Source organism: Fibroporia radiculosa (genome assembly GCF_000313525.1).
Source record: "Fibroporia radiculosa TFFH 294 genomic supercontigs, scaffold9888, whole genome shotgun sequence".
Lineage (NCBI taxonomy): Eukaryota > Fungi > Basidiomycota > Agaricomycetes > Polyporales > Fibroporiaceae > Fibroporia > Fibroporia radiculosa.
Window position 1 is genome coordinate 46,981 of NW_012133464.1, and position 19,519 is coordinate 66,499.

The 19,519-nt window shown below is 51.2% G+C and overlaps 5 protein-coding genes across 5 annotated transcripts; 2 read left to right on the top strand and 3 right to left on the bottom strand.

The window, feature by feature from the left end:
- Positions 1 to 1,541: 1,541 nt before the first annotated feature.
- On the top strand, positions 1,542 to 3,560 carry FIBRA_06953 (uncharacterized protein; the record flags this gene model as incomplete). The annotated part of the gene is made up of 7 exons (XM_012328656.1): positions 1,542 to 1,585; positions 1,637 to 1,777; positions 1,843 to 1,975; positions 2,031 to 2,555; positions 2,605 to 2,736; positions 2,789 to 3,311; positions 3,361 to 3,560. 7 exons carry the CDS (start codon positions 1,542 to 1,544, stop codon positions 3,558 to 3,560), a joined length of 1,698 nt encoding a protein of 565 aa, XP_012184046.1.
- Positions 3,561 to 6,988: 3,428 nt separating this feature from the next.
- Positions 6,989 to 9,146, bottom strand: FIBRA_06954 (uncharacterized protein; the record flags this gene model as incomplete). The annotated part of the gene is made up of 5 exons (XM_012328657.1): positions 6,989 to 7,379; positions 7,438 to 7,803; positions 7,859 to 8,468; positions 8,519 to 8,611; positions 8,669 to 9,146. 5 exons carry the CDS (start codon positions 9,144 to 9,146, stop codon positions 6,989 to 6,991), a joined length of 1,938 nt encoding a protein of 645 aa, XP_012184047.1.
- Positions 9,147 to 9,669: 523 nt separating this feature from the next.
- Positions 9,670 to 10,655, bottom strand: FIBRA_06955 (uncharacterized protein; the record flags this gene model as incomplete). Its single annotated transcript, XM_012328658.1, has 2 exons — positions 9,670 to 10,082; positions 10,136 to 10,655. The coding sequence occupies 2 exons, from the start codon at positions 10,653 to 10,655 to the stop codon at positions 9,670 to 9,672; spliced, it is 933 nt and encodes a 310-aa protein (XP_012184048.1).
- A 305-nt stretch (positions 10,656 to 10,960) lies between these two features.
- On the bottom strand, positions 10,961 to 15,286 carry FIBRA_06956 (uncharacterized protein; the record flags this gene model as incomplete). Its single annotated transcript, XM_012328659.1, has 19 exons — positions 10,961 to 11,075; positions 11,132 to 11,287; positions 11,348 to 11,464; positions 11,518 to 11,625; positions 11,678 to 11,889; positions 11,943 to 12,052; positions 12,109 to 12,212; positions 12,267 to 12,391; positions 12,445 to 12,576; positions 12,624 to 12,746; positions 12,797 to 12,937; positions 12,992 to 13,120; positions 13,169 to 13,342; positions 13,397 to 13,551; positions 13,598 to 13,948; positions 14,046 to 14,452; positions 14,504 to 14,692; positions 14,750 to 14,924; positions 14,971 to 15,286. 19 exons carry the CDS (start codon positions 15,284 to 15,286, stop codon positions 10,961 to 10,963), a joined length of 3,339 nt encoding a protein of 1,112 aa, XP_012184049.1.
- A 182-nt stretch (positions 15,287 to 15,468) lies between these two features.
- FIBRA_06957 (uncharacterized protein) lies at positions 15,469 to 17,991 on the top strand (the record flags this gene model as incomplete). The annotated part of the gene is made up of 3 exons (XM_012328660.1): positions 15,469 to 15,817; positions 15,874 to 17,684; positions 17,737 to 17,991. The coding sequence occupies 3 exons, from the start codon at positions 15,469 to 15,471 to the stop codon at positions 17,989 to 17,991; spliced, it is 2,415 nt and encodes an 804-aa protein (XP_012184050.1).
- Between the last annotated feature and the right edge of the window lie 1,528 nt (positions 17,992 to 19,519).

The window sequence follows — 19,519 nt, forward strand, 5'->3', positions numbered from 1 at the left end:
AGACACGATACCCGTTTGAGTCTAACTCGAGGCGACCTTGACTAAATTCATAAGGGATACCAAGACATTTCCGATCGTGGTTTGATACCAAGTCACAGGTCAGAACGTATGATTTTGATATACTGGGGGTTTACTGCTTGCTCCAGTAAATCAGCCAGCAGAAATTTCTCTGAGATCAGTACTGAGTCGAAGTCGCCGTAGGCGACGAGCACAAGTACCAGACGGATTGGCTCAAAGATAGTATATACGCACCTCCTGGAGTGATTCGTAATGAGATACAGCGATCTCAGAGAGCAGGCATCACATTTCGAAAGGGTACAGCCAATGCGGGACGGTCAAGAGGTCGTATGGGTTTCGAGGGGGTATGATAGGATCATGCACAGAATGTCGTCATCGAATGTTCATAGCGCCCTTTAGTGCAACGGATATGGTCTACGGAAAAGATTCGATGCGCCGACGACAAAAGCCCCTCGAGGTGGTGCGTGTAACTAGGAGATGAATCTTCTGTTTGATCAAACTGATTGTATGACCAGAGTATCTATAGCGCTGGATGGGTACCTGGAGGAATACCGCCCGTATTGCAGACAGACTTTATCTTCAGGCTGTTTCAAAATTCTCCTTAAAGACATTTAGAGAGAGAGATGGCATCTATACCCTTTTCCAAAACCTTCCACATCGTGGCAGTAGACACGGCATGCAAATATCGATATTGTGTACTAGTCGCCCCCGCTGAAAACATTTGGTAATACGTCAATACCTTGAGAGGGTACTATGGGTCTGGTGGTGCATTAAGAGCGCTAAAAGCGGTTTTGAGAGCATTTACATCGCTAACATACGTTGTCCAGACGTATGATCGACAGACCTATACACTGCTATTGAGACAATCAGATGTTCATCATAGATGATAGAATCTGACGACGTTCGAGTATGCCATGAGTGTCTTCACTTTTTGCTCCGTTGTGCAACCGAAGCGAGGTTGATACGTTCTATAACTACCAGATCATCAGAACTCAATGAGTTTATGGCATGGGACATCAATATGTACCGAAAACCATGCACCTATGTCTATCCAGACTGAAAGCTTCGTTACTAGCTTCCGCATGCTACCCCAGATCATCAGGGCCATGTCTACCGAACTCGAGCGCAGGGAAGCCGCGGTGATATGAATAGATCGTGACTGTTCTTCTCTAAATCCTTGTCAACTGAGGATTATTTGATAAATTCATTCTTGAAAATTTCCGTTTGCATCCATATAGCAAAGCCAGTAGAAACTGCTGTTGTCTCAGATTTCGTAGCAAAAGTTGACATAACCGACCGCATAGAGGAGGTCAACCATAAGTGGTAAGTAGGTTGGGGTGATCGACGCTCATGGTCACGTGCGTTCCTACCAAGGGTGCAGCCACGCGCGCGCGCCGCGGTGCAGGCTGACCTGCAACCTGCAAATGAGGTCAGGCTCTTAGTTTGGGCTTTATATCAATTCTCTCCATCATTTCTGCTTTCAACATTTTTCGTTGTGCTCAATATAACGCGTGGGATCGATCATGAGGTTCAGTGCGCCACGATCTACCTCCCCTTCGCCCGAGCGGTGCGCGATGCTACTTACTCGTCATTTCCACAAACCTAACAGAACCCACAGGAGAAAGTTAAAATACGGAGTCCCTTCTGACGAATTAGAGGACTCAGAGTCGTCTCAGTCAGATGCGGAGTCGGCACATAGCTCTGCATCTTCGGATTCAATCTGGTACAAGTCAGAGTCGGAGGTTCCGCCCCCACCTCCGTATGGGTCTCTTTAAGACTACTCGTGAGCCCCACATGCAGGACTTGACGTATTTTTTTTTACAGGAGACCCAGCCGACCGAAGCGGAGCACCGCAGAACAGTACTACATTGAAGATACTATAGCCTCTATACGGCTGCGAGTAAACCATCATGACCCATACGAGGAATGGGAGAAAGAGATCAAGCAAGAATCATTTGTACGTCTTATCGCTGCACTACTCACAAGTCACAATTGATGCGAATGTGTGACAGCGCTTGGCCCGAACAGAGCAGTCGTTGAGCAAGGTTGAACGTCATAAGAAACAGAGTCAAGCGCACAAGGCTGAAGCGAACAAACGCTCTGTGGTTCAAGAAAAACAGATGCAGGCGATACAGGATCATTTGGCTGCCTTGAATATTCGTCGGCAGGTTGGAGAGAAAGCCATGGTTGAGGCGTGGAAAGAGCGCAACAAGAAACTTTGGGACGGCATCGAGGCAGTGATCAAGTCGGAAGAGGAGAAAGTCAGAATCAAGCTCGAAGCTGAACGGAAAAAGCGGGAAGAGGAAGAGAGAAAGAGACAAGAGGAGGAAGAGCGGCGGCGCCAAGAGGAAGAGAAGAAGCGTAAAGAGGAGGAGGAACGCATGCGGCAAGAGCAAGAGGAGGCGGAAGCGAAACGGAGAAGAGAAGAAGCCGAGCGAATCAGACGAGAACGAGAACAGGCTGAAGCTAAACTTCGCGAGACGTTAGGTATCACGACAGCGACCCAGGATTGGTGTAGCGCCCGGGACATGCTCAGAGTGAGTCTATGCTTGTTATATCCTGTGCATTCTCTCACATACTGCGCAGTTGCTTAAAGCGGGCCCGATGGTGACTGTCAAAGCGAACCAAAATCTCAAGAGCATATGGAGTGCGGGGCGGCGGGCAATCATCCCCAAGATAGGCCAGTTGACGGAAGATCCGCAGAACATTTTACGTATTGTAAGCTAACCATAGCATCCTCAATTGTCCGTATGCGCTCATGCCGCTGTAGTACGAGGAGATTGTCGTAATTCTTCGCCCCAAGACGCCGCATCATCAGACTGTGTATTTCGCATTACTGTCCAATCTCGCGAAAGCTATCTTCATGCAAGCCGAGATTGAGGTAACTGCGGAGAAACGCAGCGCCATTCCTCTCGCACAACTCGCTGTCAGATTGCTTGTCGGGATCGAAGGCTTTGCAAAGATTTTCTGGACTAAGCTCTGCCAACGCGCAGGAGGCTGGCCGGTCCCGTTTACTATTCCCTCGGCGGACTCGGACGGCTCAACTTTCACTGCGGAACAACGCAAGAAAGCGATGGGTTACCGCGAGGAAGATACGTCCGTTGGGGATTATCTCGCCCGTATTTCTGGCATAATGCGTATCTATTTCCTGATCATGGGTCATAACCTGACGCAGCCTACGGAGGAGCCTCTGCACCTTGCCTATCGTCAATCGCGGTACTGGACATACTTCGCGCGTATGTTGATGGATCACCAGTTGATGGAAGATCCTGTAGCGCCTAATGTGCTTCACGGTAGGCATTTGTGCTCCCATGTCTCTGTACCCTTCTGATGTCTCAACAGTGGCCCTGGATGTTGGCGGGCTCGAGGCGCGCGATATCTGGGGACAGCAGTGGATCAAGCTCCTCGAGCGACTATACGAGTGTACAACAACGGGCATACCTGGGACTAATGGGCGCCTCCTTGGTGGAAGTAGTCCTGAAGGTACTTCTGCTCGAGTTAGGGTGCAAATCGAGATCGAGCGGATCCTTAGTGCCCCATAGCTGTTGAAAGAGATGGTTATCACTGCTCAGAGAACCTCATAGTTTACATATGCAATGCTGTATTGTTAGAGCATCTTCGTTTGGCTTGTGCTGTAGATTTAAGGTACTTGATGTATAGTATGTAGAATATATCTATCCCAGCGTATTGTACAGTGGCGGCCGAAAGTAATGCTCGAACGAAAGAAATGTCATTTTATTACCAGGCAATCCACCTCACATTCCAGCAATTTTTTCTGGTATTTATTAAGTAGAAATTACTGTATTGCCTACATTAAGTACTGTAGATAATGAGATTGAATTGGGTGAGATATGGAGTGCGACACGTATGGGCGCTACTTTTGTCCACTACCAGTGTATTCAGCTGCAATGGGCATTTGCCTTTCTCAAATCAATTGACAGAATTGTTGTCACGGGCGATGCACTCGCGGTGTATCCTGCACACTTATCGCTGTTCGCACATATATGCCTCGTAACAACTATTAAACTGAAGTTAGCTAGGATGTGATTGCCAATCTTGAATGTCTCTGGGCCTGCCGAGAGAACTTGCGCCAGAAATGTGCACGATAGAAGTAAAGAAATAACATTTTGAAACGATATGAATAGATAAAATCTAGAATGAATACACACCGCCTATTTCAATGGACCATCAGATCCATTCCACTTTGCTTCGCACAAGGAATCAACCCCGCTAGCGACCTAGTCAACGGAATAATGAACCATCATAGCTACACCAACAGCCCAGAAATGTCAATGTAGCCGCGACCAGTCGCCCATGGCTAGATATAAGTGAGTAAGTGGCTCGTGCGCAAAGGGAACAGACGATTCACCTGTGCCGTTGAATGATAAATCTCGCGAGCCCAAATCTCATCGATTCTTGACCTAGCGACTGCCTACGCAAGAAATGGTTCTAAGCTCAAAGTGTGAGACATGAGCATACCCAAACCAACGAACCTCGTATCGTTCGGGTCGGTTCACTCGCGCCTTTGCATACGGGTGAAAACGCAGCAGATGTTTCGAAACGTAGGCGGGCAGGCGGGCGGAAAAGAACTTGCAGTGGGACTGTTTCGAGGTCGCCATATGTGAATGTAGATCGTCGGCGTTGACTGGAATACGAGATGCGTCGCGGCCAAAGAAATCGCTGAGGAAGCGCACCTAGCCGCAACGTGCCCGTGGTTCAATGAGATTGAATAACTTTGCATAGCGGCCATTATCTACTCTGTCTTGTGGAAAGTCCGTCTTGAAAATTTCTTTGAATATTTGGCATGGCTGAATCTTCATGCTCCAGCCTTCTGCACGTCAATCTGCCTATTGTCTCAAGGATCTTCGACTTCCAGGTAAAATCGGGTCGATCTTCATGGTCATTACAGATGGTACCATTACGCTGGGCATTCCTGATATTTCGTGCTCGATGCACGCATGCAATATTGCCAGCACGAACAACGAATGTCTTTGACTATAAGGGCTGCTGCGCGGCTCTGGCTTGGGCGCGTAGGGTCACGGGCTTAAGTAACGCGTCACAGGTACCTTTTAACATCAACCTACAGCAAGGGTGAGTGAATATTGAGTGTATTTCCTAGGATGTGTCTAATATCAGTATAGAGACAATGCAATTGGAACCTAGAGTCCTGCCTTATCGCACCTCTAGTATACCTGTACACAGAATTAGCCACAGCTGGATTATACCTACAGCACAAGTATCCCTACTCATCATAATTTAGAGTAAAGGAAACATCACCTGAAACCTGAAAAACTTGTAGTCTAATCAACCTGGACTGCATAAAGAAATCAGGGGGTCTACAAATGAGACATTACATGAAATCTGCTACAGAAGAGGAAAAAACAGGTGAGCATATTTCAATATATAACTGTGCACAAGGCAAGGGTCAGTGGTTATTGCACACATGCATGTTTAGATTGGCATCATAGTGGAGTGCAGTGGTATGATGTGAGGATGTGATATTTTCATGCAATAGGGTGGCATACCTGCAAGTGAATTACAGACAGCAGGTTCTGCTCTCCTAAAAGATGTGTCTCAAATAATAGTGCAGCAGATAGTGAATAAGAATGCTGCATGAGGGCAGAGAGCACCTTGATCCCCATGGCTTCTTGAAGTCTCTCTCCCATTTCCCAGTTCTATAGCAGAGGCCTTTCTGAGCCAGTCCCCACTTGAAAAAAAGGAAAGGGAACTGGTTCGAAAGGGCCGAGCCAACAGTGCTTGAACTAGCAGGACATTGCGATGATTTGGAGAAGAATCTGCCGGTAACTGCAATCCTTGGATCCCAAACTGACTTTGAATACCTGCAGCACTTACCTCTCGCCAAAATCTTGTGAGAGAAGACAGCACAATGGATAACTATGATATCTATCCGCGCTCTCTCCGAACTTTAGGAGCGCCGCCAGTGAAGCCGACTCCCACCGCGCGCGCACATAGTAAGGAGTGGACGGCTAGAGTCCACATGCGCCTACAGCTTACCTTTCCACATCTCCAGGGTATCTGAGTAGCGCGAGAGGTGAATGTGAGGACGCAGACGATCGTGATCGCCGGAACACGCTTTTTTTTCGTAGGATTACATGGATTCTAACAACATATATACCACATCATAGATATCTCTTACATACAACTCGTTAAAACCACTAACCCGCCGCGCGCAATCTTTGGTGGCGTGTAAAAGCAAATATGCATGCGAGAATAAGTAGGATAAGTTGAATCAGGTTATGAACTTTAGCGAACTTCGAATTGTGCTAATAATCTGAATGAAACATGCATACGAACCGTAAATTCTATCAGTCAGGCGAACATGAAATATGATTTTTTTTGGTACGAAGTCTACAGTCGGGTCTTCACCTCACAGTCTTCGTTGAGTCGCTGCCACCACTTTCACCAACACTTCTTCTCACCAGCCAGCTCGCCGGCATAAGTTCTCCAGCACCTGCTCCCGCCAGTCCGAACTTGCGTGGATTGTGTCCTTAGTAGCATTAGAGTTCAACGCATGCCGAAATGTAGGGCCGCCCTACAAATCATGATAAGATCAATAGGCGCCACGCCTATAGCTAACATCGAACACCATCCTCAAGTCCTCCTGTCCCCCGAATATTTCTTCGGTTGCTTATTACCCGCTTTTTGCATTTGCGAGTAAAAACAGCGGTGCTTTTGTTTTGCAACGCTTCTATAGGGATCACCTGTAGGTTCGTCACTCGCTTCCCTCATCTATGGCTACGTTAGGGTAACCGTAAGCTGGCGTCTCACGTCTTCTGCCGCTGTCGCAACAATGATATTCGCTTATTCGCGTCAGGCGTACTGAGTGGGTATAGGTAACATACATCCTCCGAACAATATGCATACATCCAACTACATCTACAACAACACAAAATTATCCCAAAGCAACGATAGCGCTAGCAATGTCAATATCGAAGGGCCTCTCTAGGTCCTACGCCGCCTCACTGGGTCGAAACGACCAAATCTCCGCCACCGCCTTCCCCGCCCGCTTGCACAGGATCACACACGTCTCGCGCGTGTACGCAATCTTCCACACACTCTCGCTCGGCTCGCTCAGCTCCCGCACGTACTCGCACCGCCCCGGCTCCCGGCGCCAAAGTCGCACCCGCCCGTCGTTCCCGCTCGTCGCGAGGAACCGCTCATCGAGCTGCAGGCCGGTGACGGAGCTGTCGTGCGCGGCTAGGCGTTGGATGACGCTGTACGTGGGGCTCAGGGAGAACGTGATAACGCGGCCGTCCGAACCGCCAGTCGCAAGCATGGTCGGAGATAGCTGTAATTGGCAAACAAGCCCAGTGTGTCCCTGGAGCAGCCCTAAGCAGGAGCTGGGCCAGAATATGCTTTAGCGACACTAGAAACATGTACTATTGCGCGCAAGCTCACCCTGTTGCAGCATCCCAGACACGCACAGTGGTGTCCAAACCGCCGGATGCTATCCGGACGCCATCGAATGCTACGGCGTAGATCTGGTGGAAGTGTCCGCGCAGGACGTGCAGGCACGCCCCCGTATCGATGTCCCATACGCGGCATGTGCAGTCGTAGCTCCCGCTGACGACGCGGTTCCCGCAGACATCCAGGCACCGCACGCTCTGCTCGTGCCCCTCTAGAACACGGAGGCACCGTCCTCGCTGGATGTCCCAGACGCGCACAGTGCGGTCCCGTGAGCCGGATACCGCGATCGGACGGCCGTGGAGGACTTTAAGACACCGAATCGTGGAGGTATGTCCGCGAAGTGTATATATACAGTATCTGCACACGCCCACTGTTGAACGGCAAAATACCCACGACGAACCAAGGGACTTACCCGGACTTGACATCCCATACACGGAGTTCCTTGTCACAGCCTCCACTGACCACAAGAGCGTTCGGCTGGCCCCACCCGTCAGAAGCACCAGCCGGATTACTAGGCTTGGGGGAATATTCGTGTCCTTCATCGGATTTGTTAGACTTCTCTGCTTTGCCATCCCGGAACACCTCGGAGGCAGACCGTCTGCGCCATCGCTTGCTGAAACTAGGCGGGGAGTCAAGTCCAAGCGCTCGCCGAAGTGTCGAAGGTAAAGTAGGGTCCACCATCGTATCATATTCAATTTCGTAAGCATCCGATTCTTCGTAGTTGTCCTCTTCTTCCATAGCCATCACATCATGATCAGGCATGACCTCTGGGCTGGCTCGCACCAGTGCAACCGCCCAGACACCAGAGTCGTGTCCGACGAGTGTCCGGCTGAGCACGCCTGTGCGCGCGCTGAAAACATGTATCCGACTATTTGCGAGGCCAACAACGACCCAGGAGTCGTCTATAGCCACGGACGTGGGGATCGATGAGTTAGGGGCCTCGGGTGGGGGACGGTGGTTCGGAGGCACTAGGGGCATTCTGTGAACTCGAAGCAGTTTGCCACCGTGGAGCCAATTTGCGGCTGCGAATTCGTGTAAGGAAAGACAGACATAGTAACAGGAGGGGATTTACTCGTGGTATGTGCATACTGGAACTGCTTGCGGTACGAAGGGATGGACTCGATCGCTGGCGCGTGGATCGGCTGAAGACCCAACGTCGAGGATGCTGTGCGAAGATGGTCATCATGCGTAAGGTTATCTAGAGGTCGCTCGCAATACCCACCTGATGCAATCAAGTGGTGGTGGTGATTATCGTCTCCATCTACAGGCTCTTCGCCAATGACCTCGTAGCCATGAAGGCGACACATTCTCCTCCAGAGCCACTGATCGTCGAGAATGCGATGCCATGTCCTGCTCACTCGACTGGCGCGGGCAAGGGTCTGCGGATCGTCAATGAAACCGAGAATATGGAGTGTAATCTCTGGAGGCAGGTCCTTCATGAAGTCGCGTCTGAGCCTTGGTGTGACGGAAGTCGATATGAAGAGCAATTCTGCCGGCGTGCATTCTGCCAAGATAGCGGAGAGGTATTGGAAGCGCAGTGACGGGGGCAAGGCGGCGAATTCTCGACGAGATACGTGAGCAGGATCATGGGTGCGATCGCTGATCTCGGAAGGCTCGAATGCTTTGAGTCGTGGTGAGGGTGCAGGAGTAGGAGGTGAGGTGATGGGCATAAAGAGCGTGGAGGAAGGATGGGCGGCCATGTTCAGTGTAGAGGTCCGAATGTGAATTTATTCAATGTGCTCGGCAGAAACAGTGCGGAGGCCGGCCTTTGAACACACCGCGAGACGAGTTGGTATGACGCGGGGTCCGCGCTGGCGGTGATTAGTCGAGCAAAACAAACCAAATCTGGGAGATCCAGGTGAGCCGCACCACTGGTAGAAGGAGACGAGCCCAGTCCGGGGACAGCAGAGTAAACGAAAGGCAGCGTCGTCGTCGCAGGAGGCAAGTCGAATGGTTCGTTCACCCGGCACCGCTTCGCTCCAGCAGCCTTCATGTTATATACAGTCACGTGGAGGCCTGTATTCGTTTCGGTTCCGTTCCTGTCTTCCGACATATGGTCCACAACAGGCTACAGCAACAGCCTCCCTGCTCAGCAGACATGACCCGTCTGCGGTACAAATGTCACTCTGATCTATACGTTGCCAAGATCAGTCCTTGCTTTCTAGGAGATACAGTAACCACCGGTCCTAATGCACAATTGGTCTCATCATGTCCTCGCCATTCCTACACACTCATCTTCATGGCTATCGACGGATGCGGATTGTACCCTTCCACAACAATGTCATCTGCCCGAAAGTCATCAACGTCCGAGACTGTCCGCGTCCAGCGCAGCTTAGGGAACGCCTTCGGCGTCCGCTTCAGCTGCTCCTCCAGCGCATCAACATGATCCCGGTACACATGCGCGTCCCCGAGCTGGATGATTAGTTCATGGGGCTCCGTGTTCGTGAGATGCGCGACGAGGTGGGTGAGCACCGCGTATGATGCAATATTAAATGGGATTCCCAGCCCAAGGTCCGCGGAGCGCTGGTAGAGCAGACACGACAGCTTCTTGGGCGCGTCGGGCGCGTCTGGGGGCGGTAGGTGGACGTAGAACTGGCACAGAACATGACAGGGCGGGAGCGCCATCAAGGGTATATCTGTCAGAGAAACAGTGAGCACCGCACGCCCTGCGCAGAGACAGAGCACGCACCAGCAGGATTCCATGCGCTGAGGATGATCCTGCGATCGGTGGGCTCCTCCTTGATTTTCCTGATGCACTCTACGAGCTGATCCACGCCTTGTCCGGTGTAATCTGCGTCGCAGTCTGTGTACTGCGCGCCGAAATGTCTCCATTGGAATCCATATATTGGTCCGAGGTCTCCTTCTCGCCGATGGCCTAGCCCTCTCTTCTCCAGAAAAGCCTTACTCCCGTTACCGTCCCAGATCTTGATGCCCTTGGCAGAGAGTATATTGGAGTCTGTCGATCCATGAATGAACCATAGGAGCTCCTCAAGGATCCCGCGAAGGAACGTGCGCTTCGTGGTCAGGAGGGGGAGGGTGTCGTTTGCGAGGGAGAACCGAAGGGAGGGCGGCGCGAATATGGAGAGCGTGCCCGTACCCGTACGATCTGGTCGGATCTCCCCGGAGTCAATGACTTTCCGGCACAGAGAAAGATATTGGTATTCGTCGTGTTCAGCATCGCTCAGAGGGTTTTGGGTAGAGATAGTCATGGTATGATGGTGGTCGCGGAGGAACGCGTCGGACGGGACGCGTCGCGTCGAATAACGCGCTGTCACAAATGCACGTGCCTCCGATCACTTGAGTGCGGGGAAAGCAGTCTGAATGAGCCGTGGCATACATGGCTTGAGTCGACTTGTAGTTACGAGATTGAAGCCATAGTGTTGGTTAGATTTGGACAGGATATAAAACAAACAGATACAGTACAAATCGCTATGATCAAGAACAAAGCGCACGAGAACCCCATACATACGTATAAATCCTTATTCTAGATCGACTCGGACGGCTTCAGTGGTGATCATCCCAAGATATCGTCCACCTCTTCTTCTTCGTCCTCATCTTCCGGACCAGAGTCTGGCGGCCCTGCGGACGGAGTCTCACTATGCCGTCGGTCATTTCTCGCAGTCGCATTGCTGTTACGAAAGGTCAATAATTGGACTTGGAATGGGTGAAAGCGAGTGCAACACACCTATTCCTGCCAGCAGCCGGACGCGACCGAGGTACAGGTGTTCTCTCAATGGCATCCTCATCTTCGTCCCCATCTTCGTCCCCGTCCTCGTCTTCATCCTCGCTGTCAACTCGTCGCGTAAAAGCAGCTGCCATAGCACGATTGGTCTTCTCGGCCCTGTACAGCACATCGAGCCCATCAGTACGGCATCTCCAGCGCACCTTAGTGTGCACTTACGCAGTACGTCGCGGAGCAATCCGTGTCGGCGTAGCATGTGAAGGGGGCTTGGATCGCGACTGGCGAGATTTGTCGTCGTCGTCGGATCCCTCGTCGGATCCAGATATACGGCGCCGCCTGTTCCGTCTCATTCAGCACAATACGGTTTCTTTGAAACCTGCGGCACATACTTGGCTCTAGACCCTCGTTTCGATGACGCTTTCCCTTTGGGTGAGTCGCTGTCGCGGTCGGAAGTGGCCCCACTAGCAACAGAAGCCGTTGCAATGCTTCCCGATCTCCTAAGATTCCTGTGGTCAGTAGGGCTCACAAGAATACCGCATTGCAACGAACCGTTTTCTAGTAGCTCGTTTAGCTGGTTTTACATCTTCCTCGTCGGATTCGGGAGGAATGTTGTCGAGGAAAGTAAACAAATCCTGCATGTTCTCAAGCTGTCGATACTCGTCCTCACTGAATCCCTCCAACTGTCTAGCAAACTTCTTCGAAATCAGATCGTCAAACTTCACTATCGCGTTCTGAGCCGCTGCGTCCCGCATGGGACGGCGCTGACGATGTGATGATCAGTATAGATGGCTATAAGAATTCGAATACAACTTACAGATCGCAAGCTGTAAGTCAGAAGTTTCAGGGTGCGCAATTTATCATCATCAAGCTCTTCGGGTATATAGAGTTTGCTGAAGAGCTGGCATAGTGTCTTTTTGTCGTCCTCTAACATTTATCCGCGTCAGTCATGGATAAAGAAAAGGTTCGATATGATCGCTCACTAGTAGCCTCTTTGTTAAATAGAGCCTTGGCCATGTCTGACGCGAGGTCCATGTGGATGGTGTCCTCCGCCGACGCATGGCCTTGTGTACCTTTGACCGCAGCTCTACGATAAGTATCGTCAAAATTTGATCCTTGAACCAACCTAATTAGAGCTCACGCTGCTTTCTGCGGGTCAGTCCAGTCGACAAACATCAACCCCACCTGTGCAGGAGTTATCGGGTCTTGATTGTCATCCCATTCCGGGAAAGTTGCACACCATTGCTCGTAAAGGGGGATGAAGATCTGATGAACCGTTAGTGGCTTTACAGATGGATTATTGTCTCTAAAAAAAATACCTCCTGCATACGACGCTGGTTCTGCGTAGAGGAATAGCAGTATGCCGGGAAGAAGTACGACAAGCATTGGCGAAGTTCGTGATTGCCAACTGTTTCCGGTGAGATGTATACCAGCACCAAGCTCTTCAAAACCTGCATTCATGTCAGCTAATGCACTTCTTATTCGTGTATAGACGCACCCGATTATCCACTATCATGCCCGAGAGCATAAGTTTTGAAATGCCAATGCACAGTAGCGCCTGCACTTTTTCGGACTCCTCTTTTTCCAACAGGTGCAGGAGGAATTCTGAAATCCGATCACCCTAAAATAGAATATGAGCAGAATGCAGCATCCGATGCGCGCGTTACTTACGTTGGTACTTCCGGGCCCAAGGAAGTCGCCCTCATGAACCATCAGGATGTCAAAGACAACCTGCAGCACACTGATCTTCAGCACCTCAGGGGCAGTCTGCACTTGGCTTAGGAATAACTGGAAGGAGCCCAATGCCATGCGCTGACGGAGTAGCTAATCAGACAATTACATTCTTCACATACTACCTTGACATACCCGAGCAATGAGACAACATAGACCCAGACAGATCAGTCCCTTCTGCCTTAGGATCATCTCCTTCCGCTTCACTGAAGGGATAATCAGTTCACCGAGTATTCCCTCCAGCGTCGAGTTCTCTTCGAATGTCTATAATAGACATGTAAGAACGTGTAGAAACATGTGACTAGGACTCACCCCGTTCACCCGCTCCAAAAGGCCTATACAGAGCGAGAGGCATCGGAGGTCCGTTTTGTCCGCTTCTTCCTTCTCCGCAGGTGTCATCTCTGTGGTAGGCTTAGGCAGCATACGATTTGTCCTGTTCGTCGCTGGCGTTCGCCCAAATTCGCTCTCTCCGTCGTTAACCTCTCGCTGCACAAAATTGTACGATGAGAGGTCTGAAACAAGCTCTGCATGGAAGCTCACCAGTTCGTCTTCAGGGTCGCTAGGGTCCCTTAACTCGTGGACCACTTCGACAACCACTCGAATGAAATCACGCTCATTTGGCGATAGAATCCTCAGCAAGTCGAGACAGAGCGCAATGATGCTCTCCGGGAGGATTTTGTGCGAGATCATGTCCCCTACATGACCTCAGTCACGTCAGGATGAAGGATCTGAGCAACTCACGAACAAGCTGGAACATCTTTCTCCTGCCAATCTCATCTGCGTAATCAAGGTTGACTGCTAGCTTCAGTAGTTCGCCGACAATGAATTCGGTATCGATCTTCTGCTCCTCCATGCGTGCGTGGCGTTCTTCCTCAGCATCATCCTCTATGCCACTTCGCAGTAGCTGGTCTTCTTCATATTGTTCAGCTAATTTGATCAAGCCATTATATGCAGCCTGGATTCTAAAAGCCAATGCCGTCACCACCGGTAGCGTCGATTCCAATCTGATGTTGTCTTTAGTGGCTATGCAGTGATCTACGAAGACGCGGGCAAGAAATGCGCGCTCTAACGTGAGGGCTAACCAAAACTGGTCTGAATTTCATGTAAGCTCGGAATACTGACACAGATACAAAGCACTTGCCATCGAATTCAACGCTGTCAAAAATATCTGCCCTATTTGAGAACACACTGAGCAATGCATCTTCTCCGATTTTACCCTCATTAAGATCGAACAGCTTCAGGAACGCTACTATATCGCCCCGGATACCTTCTTCTTCCTCTGATTCTTCGTTTTTCATGCCGTTTGTACGTACGATGTCCACCCATGACGAGATCAGCTTGCCTGCGGCCGCTTTGACACTGTCCTCCCGATCCCCTAGACCATTGCGTATTATCAATTCGCGCTGAGCGATAGTCAATGCACGGGGATGAGTAAAACCAATCCCAGCCTCGGAGTCGGATACACAGTGGGGTTCGAGGATGGCAGAGTAGAGGAGTTTGCGAACGGTAGAATCCACGTCTCGTGAGCGGGCTAGAAGTGGGGTGAAAGTTTCTTGCGTCAAAGGCATGTTGATTAGCGCAGCACGACGGACGTCACTAAATAAAGTGTTCATCCTATATCAGTAAAACAAAGAGATGGCAGCGTACGACGAAGGATCAAAGGATAGCGTGTCGATCAAAACCCCCATGATGCTCATTTCATCATCGTCCAGCTCAGAGATATCCTCTGAACCGGCAAGCTTTGAGAGCGCAATAGTCGCCTGTACGCGAATAACCGCCTCTTTGTCCCTGACGCGCTCCATTAATGACGACCTAAGTGATCCGTATAGGTCCTCGCTATTATGCAATAGAAATTATTCGTGGAGATGAACTGAACACACAGAGAAGACATACTCTATTTCTCCCAGGTGTGCAATCATCTCAGCAATACATTGGACAACCCGAAAACGGACTGTTTTGTCTTTGGCAACACACCCTGCGATGAGGTACTTCAAGACCCGCGAAACAAATCTCGACGCAGTGGTATCTTCGTCCTCATCTATTTGCTCCTTCTGCTTCTCCTCGGAAGCTGTACAATGTCAGGATCTTGTGCAACGAAATCATTTGGCCGTCACCTTTCTCGTTAATAAACTTCGTGTAGCCCCCTACGAATTTAATCACGCGGTCGGCTACAGTGGTACCCTTTTTGAGCGGCAGAACACGACTCAGCATTACGAGCACGATCTCTTCGAAGGCGCGCTCGCCCGTGAGCTTGACACTCCGGCCATTCTGCACAGATTCTGTGTGCGTCGCTGCATCAGCCTGAAGCTTATACAAAGCGATGAAGTTTTTCTGGTGGTTCGCGGCAGTATTCTGAGCCTGTTCAAATATTTTCGGGACAGATGATTTGAGGGACTCGAGGTCCGCAGGGGGAATTGTGCGCGCAGGCATGGTGGAGACCGGAGAGTTGAACGACGCGTCGGAAATGAACGCGTTTCGCGCGCGAGTGACGCGTGACGCGAGTGCACGTGACAACATTTAGGGCCGCGACTAGCCACTGCCATTCCGACGAAGTCGCAGTAGCTTGGCCGCACGGAGACCTCGTTGGCTGTCCTGTCCTTCGCTTGCTCTCCATGTCCTCGACGGCGGTGCGCTCGATGCACTCTTCACAGCAAACTGTGTCCGCTGCACACAGACTCCCTGACCCTGTTCATGTGGCTCCGTATCTCACCCACCTCGTTACCCACCACGGGCAGCTCACTCTAACCCCGCCTCAAAATGCCGGGCGCATTCGCAAGGCCAAGACAAAACGGCAGGATCGAGACAGGAGTGAGAGAGCTCAACACAGTGAGGAACCTCGCTTCACCACGGCCGTACCGCCTACTCCGTCGAGGAGGCTGCAGTCTGCACCCTCCCCTGCCAGAGCTCGTAAACAGGCCACAGTGCCCGCGACTGCTCGCAGGAACGACCCAGTTCTAGACGGTGAGTCATATCGCAATGACATCTTCTCGACCGCTGATATGACACAATTGCACCAGTTCTGGACATTCCCGTGCCCGATTACCCTCCGCCATCCTTTCAGGAAGCCATATCTGCCTCCCTGCCCTTCACCCTGCCCTCACCATCCGATACTACCACAAATACGTCCAATTTTACCCCTCCATCTAGTGTTCCATCCTCTCCAACTGCTGCCTCGCTAAGAAATGTTCAATTTCCTACTGGGGACCATTCCATTGCTGCACAGGATCCACAGAACCCCTCTTTTCATTGCCTTCCAACGGGCTCTACGGATTCGGGAACAGAGTCAGATGGATCCAGTTCTGTTGAGCTGGTCAACATGGAGCCATTGCAGTACGGGTGGGACACTGATCGTAGTATGGGCGTGAATCTACAACAGCGTGTTGAGCGAGAGCTTATTCGACAGCAAGCCGTGGAACATCTTAGAGCACCCAGTATCCCTCGAACCCCGAAGTCCTCTATCCCCTACTCTGTGTCTAGCACCCACCATTCTCGCCGCTGTTCTCAATGTGGCTCGATGACGCCTTTGAGATCCGATGGCGCGCAGAGCCCGATTGATAGTGACGATGAAAGAGCTGAAGATCCGTTCGACGATTGTGTGGGTCCATTCACTGGCGAAAAGGCTAATCGTCGTCATAAGCTGCTCGACGCTTGTTCTGCGCCGTCTTCTCCCTCCTCCGCTAGTCCTACATTCAGCAACATGACCGCCCCTTGGGCGAGCAGCGTCACGCTCTCTCTCAGCAGTGTTTTCTCGTCGTCTCATAAATCAAGTCCCTTAGCACCGTCATCGTCCGCAACTCTTAAGCACAAGGAAAGCACCGGCCTCCGGAAGCTCTTCTTGTCTAAAGGTAAAGAGCGGTCTCCACCCCCTTCTCAGGAACAGGCCGAAGATCTTGATTCGTGGGAAGTTGTGGGGACTGATGTAACTACCTCGGAGCCTAGTGCATCGTTTTCTCCGGACGCCAGAGCCAGTTCGGAGCGGGAGAGATCCTCTCCTCCATTTCCTGCAATTGTCAGTCGGGCAGTAGGACGATCTCCACAGAGGCAGGTGTCACCTTATCCTGTTAACTCCTCACCCCTTCCGCCTGTTGTTCTACCTGAGAAGTCGCCTCTGCGGTTCCCGGATGAACGAACCCGGAGAGTCAGACGGCCACCACCACCCCCTCCCCCGACAAGAGGAACTGCTCCATGCAATCGACAACCTCCGTCGAGACAAAAGGGAGAAAGATTGCATAGCAATGCTCAGCCCAGTGATTTACCAGCCCAAAGCGCATTCATCGCGTCGCCAATCGCCGTCCCAGTCCATTCGCGAGGTGCCTCACCACCTGTATCTTCTGTCGCCGGACAGGCAGTTGACGCATCGGCAGCTAGTAACCCAATACCTTCCCACCCTTCCGGTTCATCCCCACTTACATCTCCAATGACTGCAGAACGTGACCTGAGAGTCTCCCAAGATATGTTACGACCCCCAAACCGTAATACGATGCCAAGGAGGCCTAGCCCACTGTCCTGCGAAGCCAACCTTCCCGTGTCGCCGATCGAGCCAGCACCCACAATTACTCCGTCCACACCGACCACTCCTTCTGGTCATCATTATGCAGGAAGACCACTCCCCAGGCCACCTAATTCCCCGTCTCCTTCTGTTGGAACTCTGGCAGTTCCCGAAAGCCCCCTTCCTCCCGTCGAACAGCACGATAGCAGTGAAAATGCTGCCGCAAGTTCCTCACACCCACCCACTCTAAACACGCACGATCAATCCGCTCAATTGACTGACTTGGATGTCGTAGTCTCGCGACTAGATAATCAAGGATCCGACGGTCAAAATTATGAGGTATGTCACTGTCACCGAGAAGACGTAGGATGCAAATTTACGGATCGACCAGGATTTGTTGTTGATATCCGACATCATCGGCTCGGCCAATGCTGATCCGCTATCCCCACTCTGCAGACCGACTTCTCCCAATACCCACCCGTTCGTCGGACGCATTGAAATTGAGCGTCGTCGCGTTCTGAAGGACGGCCGTGTAAAGATCAGGCTATCTCTGCTTGGCGTAACAGTGGATAAGTGTGGTATCTGCCTCTCTCAATTCAGGGCCGAGGACATGGCAGCTCTTGGACCTGTTTGTCAGCATTCGTAAGTTCCCTGCCTATCTGAGTCCTTCCCAGAATTTACATAAACGCGTGTTTATCCCTCGTCAGGTTCCATCGACGTTGTCTGAGGCGCTGGCTTGCTCTGAACCGAACCTGCCCTATGTGCCGTGTCATTCTAACCTTGGACAGTTCTGAACCTGATGAGTGGACTGAGCGAGTCGCGGACGTTTGAAATTTGTAGCTCTATGTGTTGTCCACATTTTCTGATGTACCATTTACACACTGTATGATTAGTCTCATGTTTTGGTACCGGTACTCGTAGCACCGCGGACTCGGATACATATGCTGCCGTACTGTGTAGGGCTTTGGGTTTGTGTTCTGGTTCATGCATTCATCCATGTACAGTGAATGCGCAATCGATTTTTTGTCTCCCCTCGCCGCTTTGCGGGTATACCGTAAATAATTCAGAGTACCGGAAATCTTAGGGGGGCAGCTTGGTTCGGTGGAGATCAGCATTGGCAGATTCTAGGCTTTTTCTTTTGCCACTATTCATTACCCACAGCTCTCCCGGGTCTGTTTGAAAAGACAGGTCATTTTGATGATAAACGCTCGAACTTGTCAATGCGTCCGATTTCATCATCGTGACTCATCGCCCTCGCGCGAACCGACTCGTGTACGTATAATCAGGAACTTGAGGGACGTTGACGGTTGGACTTATCGCTCTCGCGGCCAGGTACTAGTATCTCCAGCACACCGTGACATGACAACACTTGTGCGCGAGTCAGATTTTGCGCCTCTACCAGCCGACAACGACGAACAGACGTATGTGTCCGTCTATGCATTACACGCCGGCTCGCTGTGGCTGCCAGATAGCGATGTGTTCGAGGATTCGCTAGATAAAAGCTCAGACTCCGGAGCAAGAGTTCCATGCTTTGCGTTCTTGGTCGAGCATAAGGCGAACGGGAAGTTGATGTTCGATCTGGGTTTGCGGAAGGTATGTGAGTATCTTTCAAGCCACATTGTCAAGTCTGATGGCAGCGGGTGACTAGCATGGCCTAGGCTACCCACCAGCCTGGGATGAGACCTTGCGAGAGCTCAAAGCGGACTGTTCGCGCGACGTGGCGGATATCCTCAGGGAGGGACACGTTATTCCAAATGAAATAAGCACCGTCGTGTACAGGTACATTCCTCTCCCTTGCATTCGGGGTTTGCAAACATTATCCGCAACCACAGCCACCTACACTTTGATCATGTCGGCAATTTGGTACCTTTCTCATCGGCAGAACTTGTCATTGGTGCCCCCGCTGCGTCTCTGATGGAGAAAACCTACCCCAGTGACCCCGAAAGTTATTGGCCAGAGTTCCCCCAAGGTCAGAAAGTGCGCTATGTACATTTCGACGAACAAGACCAGCCCACGAATGTCGTCTCACCCTTCGGTCCCTTCGATCGGGCACTGGACTTGTTCAACGACGGATCGTTCTACCTGATCGATGCGCCCGGTCACTTTCCTGGCCACCTCGCTGCCCTGACTCGTGTCGCACCGAACAGTTTCGTGCTATTGGCAGCGGGGTGGTG